At 40.5% G+C, this 4,945-nt stretch overlaps 1 protein-coding gene across 1 annotated transcript; it reads right to left on the reverse strand.

Moving 5' to 3' along the window:
- Positions 1-1,301: 1,301 nt before the first annotated feature.
- On the reverse strand, positions 1,302-4,677 carry LOC125227523. Its single transcript, XM_048131857.1, has 2 exons — positions 4,007-4,677; positions 1,302-3,622 (listed from the first exon to the last, which is right to left on the reverse strand). The coding sequence occupies exon 2, from the start codon at positions 3,614-3,616 to the stop codon at positions 1,379-1,381; it is 2,238 nt and encodes a 745-aa protein (XP_047987814.1). The 5' UTR covers positions 3,617-3,622; positions 4,007-4,677; the 3' UTR covers positions 1,302-1,378.
- Between the last annotated feature and the right edge of the window lie 268 nt (positions 4,678-4,945).

Here is a 4,945-nt window from a genome sequence, read left to right on the forward strand (position 1 = left end):
ATATAAAATGGCGAATCATAAGTAACACCGGTGGCTATTATAAAGTTTTTACTCTTATAGAGTATTTGTAAATGATGTGCTTACTGCTTTTACTCTTATAACAGCCTTGCTCAAGACATGTCAAAATTAATTAACCGCATTTTTAGTACAAAACCGTTGAAATACAAGGGCGCATTAATAATACAACACATTTTATATCACATTTCACCATGAAATTGGATTCCCACACAGTTTTCATAATAAATAAGCAAATAATTGTAATATGTAAAAGTTAACTTACCGTTTACTAACTTGCAAAATGGATGACTTGATGATGATGTACACATAAATCACTACGAAAAGCACAATAAACTTTTAAAACAGCATCCTGTTTCGCCGTTATGAGTTTTACTCCCTTATATCTGATGATCACAAAACGTGTACAAGAGCTATTGCCCTTATTAAAGCTTTGAATATGATTCTTACAAGTATAATTGCCTTTATTAAAGCTTTAAATATGATTCTTATTAGTACATTAGCCTTTTAAAAGCACTTTTCTTGCCATTATAAGGTTAACTTTCTTATTGCATGCCATAATAAAGCACGTACAAGATAAGAAAGCTAATAATATAGCAACTACAAGGGGGATATAAGGTTTTTGGCCTTATAAGGTGTGCCCAAATGCCCTCTTGTAAAGGGTTTACAAGGTTATTATAAGAGTACTATTTTTGGCATTATAAGCCACTATAAGACTATTTTTTGTTAGTTGGGTAGAATATCTATCTCTATCGCTCTTGCGGATTGGCGCGACAGAGCCAGACTACTTATCGCGGCGTTTCGTTTTCGTTTCGCGTCGCAGAAGTGCCATTCGGCTATGGCACCTGATCATCAACTTGATGAAGTTAGCAGCAGATTGTTCGGAGAATCTTGCCACCCATAAAAATACTTTGTATTTAGCAGTTTTTTGTAAGGCTAGGACTATAAATATTTAATTTATGGCAACTTATGTCAACTAGGCGATGTTAAGTAGCGCAGGCGAAGATACGAAACTTTACGGTATGTTTTTAGTGTTAGGTGCTTTAAAATTCCGTAAACATTATTGGTGTAATTTCCTTTTCTATGCCAAAAAACAAACAGTTATTAGCTGTGTTTGTGACGATTGTAAGTAACTAGGTACTGACATACATTGGAGTTTTATATGAGAGCGACGCCTGTTTAGCTTCAGATATCTGACCGTTTAAATATATGGTAAGGGAAGATAGGTAAATGGGAGTAATTCATAATTAAGGAATGAGTGAGCGTTAAGAGGATATAAATTATGATCTGCTGAATAGTCCAATATAATTAAAACTTAATAACATGATAATCAGTAAGACGATAAAAGACAACAAGAATTCATCTACACAGTAACAGATTCTACCATAGTTTTCTTAATTAGTTCACCGAAATTGTCAGTGGTCTCGGCGGCATTGGTCTCGGCCGGCGGCGCGGCGGCCTGCTGCTGCAGCTCCGACGCATCCTGCGTCGTCTGGTCCGAGTGGTCCAGGTTCAGCAGGGTATTATGACTGAACCAGTTCTCATCGTTCTCCTCCGTTTGCAATTTATTGCTAGTTTGATATGGCAACATCATGTTGTAATGAGAATCTGGCTTGTTATCAGTATTCATGTTATTCATACACTCCGTAGTATTCTTGTACACGCCGTAGTGGTTCTGAGATAAAGGATACTGCATTGAGTCATGCTCGTGCAGGCTCGTGCCCGCTTTATGGCTGTAGTCTGGAACGTACATATGGCCGTAGTGACTAAACATAGAAATGTGGGAGTTGTGCGCGAACTCTTCGAAACTTGTTGCCGAGAAGCTCGTTTGCAATCCCTTGAAGTGATTGTTATCAGAATGCTGTCCATAAGCGTAGTTGAGATCGTTGTGAAACCTTTGTACATTGTTTGACATGTCAAACCCCATACTATTGGGCATGGAGTAAGGGGGACCTTTACCCTGAAGTATGTTGCATGTATATGAGTTCGCGCGGTTGCTGTGCAAATTCTCTTCAAAATGCATAACACTGTTTTCATTAATGTGTCTATGGTTTAATGTATTGGTTGCGTAATTGTAAGTTTTGTTATCCTGCACATTATTGCTTTGGATCGGAACATTGTTCATGTCGCAGTGCACATTATTAAAACTTCCAGCGTTTACACACGATTCGACTTCTACTCTAGGAGTCAAGTTGACATCGCGTAGTAATCCGTCTTCATGTGTCAGACAACGTTCTCTATCATATGATGTGTTTGAAACACAAGAAATTGTATTGGTACTGTGAGCTTCGGCCCACTGTCTTTTTGCTGCTTGGTTTTCTTCATTTTTCTTCTCTAAACCCAGTCGCATGAGAGTATGAATAAAATGTGTTCGAACTCTTACAGGATTGAATTCTATTCGCCCTGTGGTATTGCCACACCCATCTCTAGTACAGCCACAGGGGAAGTTTAATCTATCGACTTGGCATTTTATGCCAGCCAAACTACATGAGCAATTCTCTGGATTGCATACACCTTTGCAAGCACACCCGCAGAACTCTCGCGAAGTTCTAATGTCCCTGCACTCGTCTTTTTCATAGCCTTCAATTTTCCGAACTCCAGCTGCGCGTAACAGAGCTCGTCTTTGCCTTGTGGGAACTGGCTGTAGAAAGTAATAGCTATCTAAATCCAATTCAGATTCAGAAATATCGCTTGCTTCTTCTTCCGTGTCACTATCCTCGCTAGAAGATAGCGCCGCTCCTTGCAACGAATGACGCTCACTTTTTAATTGCTGCAATATTTGCCGATGTAATCTTCTTTGTTCTAAAGCATGTTCAGCCAGCGTAAACTTTTGTGAATGAGTATGCTCTCTTTCCATTCCTAAAGTAGAACCGCCTTGTGATGGAACACAGGTAAACCCTTGGGTTCTAGGAAAATAGTAAACAGTCACGTTATCAAATTTAATGCCCTCTTTTCTTTTTTTCATTGGTGGCTCTTCTTGACTTTCGTCGCTACATTTCCTTTTTAGACTACTTCGGAGGGGTTTCAAACTTTGTGCTTCAGAATTATATTCTGTGCATTCATTGAAATTATTAATTAGACCGGCTGATTGTTCTTGACTTTCAGTATTATTTAGGCCGCTCGTGCATGGCAGTTCAAGGTTAAATTTTCGTTCTTCTGTGGTTTCCGATCCGATACCAGAGTCGCTTCCATCTGACCGGTCCTGGGCCTCCTCGTCACGATCATTGCTGGTGCTATCAGGAGGCAGACTACCGAGCGCAGAGTCTTCACTATCAGCTGACGCAGTGTCTGTCTTAATATCATCTATATCACTTAATGTATCATTATCATCACTTTTAATAGCGTAATCTGCTTTGCTATCAGTATTCTCATAAAACTGAGAGTTATTGCTGCTATCAACATGGCTTTGTTCATCATTCGAGCTTAGATCGTCACTGTTAACATCACTATCACTATTTTTTTCGTCCTTTATCACAAATAAAGATTCTTGTTCTACAGTTCTAGGTTCCATTATGTCTGGAACCGCCTCTTGATCACTAATGTCCTTTGTTGGGTCCGGATTTAAATCCAGCTGATTTTCAGGTTGTGTTGTGTCAGCCATGATGATCTGTAACAACATAAATAACAAGATTAGTATCGTAAATAATATATATTAGTTCTGATAAATTTTTTTCAAAAATGAATAGTACCTACATCGAGCGAAAGAATTCTCAGCCTTAACAACACAACTACTCCACACGTACCAAAAAGTCTTTTTAGACATATAATAAGGACTTTATTTGGTATGAAGAGACAAAAATACGAGACGGGTTTAATGTCCTGAGAAAAACTTTTGCTTGGCCTATACTTGATCTACCTTCAACAAATCTTAGGACCGTTATTTTCAAAAACCACGAACAATGTATAACACTGACAAAGCGCAAGGCACCTTGCACTCAGACGACCGAGGCAACATTATAAATCAAACAAAATGATAATTCAAAACCGGTACCTGTTCAAAAGGCAGCGGCCTCGACGAACTTCACCGGTATTGGCGGGCTTGCCTTCGAATTCTCCAGTCCATGGTGATAACGCTCGCTCAACCCGCGATAACACTGCTCACCGCTCATCACCGCCCGACATTCCGAAACTATCACCACTGTTCCAACTAATCATAATTATTTCTTTCCATAATTCGGTCACCAACTCAAATTGCTTCGTGCGAGATTCACTCTAACGCCGCAGCACAATAAGGTTCACTTTTAATCACAAATCACTGGGCGATGTAGAGTTTTAACCCTATTTATTTATTTTCCGCCTTATTTTGACGGCAATGTTCTGCTCTTTTTATAGCTGCCCGTCCATATCTTTACGAAACGATATTACTCTAGTAGAAGATAGATTTCGTTAGTAGAGAAATTTATTTACACGCGTATAAAGATCAACAGTCGCACTGAGCCAGCTACTTTTACTACACTGATCTCGTTGTTCCCACCTCGCCTAATCGCGTTGGACGACTCCGCCAGCGGGCGGCTCGGACGAACGACGCAGGCAAGTTTTTACCCGGCTAAATTGCGGTGCGCGTTCAAGATGGCCGCCAGAGCCAGGTAGAGGGGTATTTTATATTTAGCCGTGTTCGTGCGTTGTTCGACGTGACGTAGCCCCGCCCCGCCGCGCGCCTCACTCCGGCCTTGCGACCCTCCGCGCCGCTCCGGACTATTATTATTATTGCGCTCTTACAATCGCTTCAATAGAATCTATAAAAAAATGGCCTCTGGGTACGAATACTTGCAGCGCATCCCTGATTTATCTTTTGTATTGGTTTGGCCGAGGAAAGGGCTCGGTATGCAATGAAAATAGTGGCCCTGCGTTCACCGTTGGGCTCGCGCAAGCGCGTTCCGTCTTTCGAATTCTGTGATACCATCTTCTAAATATACGTTCCCGTGAATTT

Source organism: Leguminivora glycinivorella, chromosome 6, assembly GCF_023078275.1.
Source record: "Leguminivora glycinivorella isolate SPB_JAAS2020 chromosome 6, LegGlyc_1.1, whole genome shotgun sequence".
Lineage (NCBI taxonomy): Eukaryota > Metazoa > Arthropoda > Insecta > Lepidoptera > Tortricidae > Leguminivora > Leguminivora glycinivorella.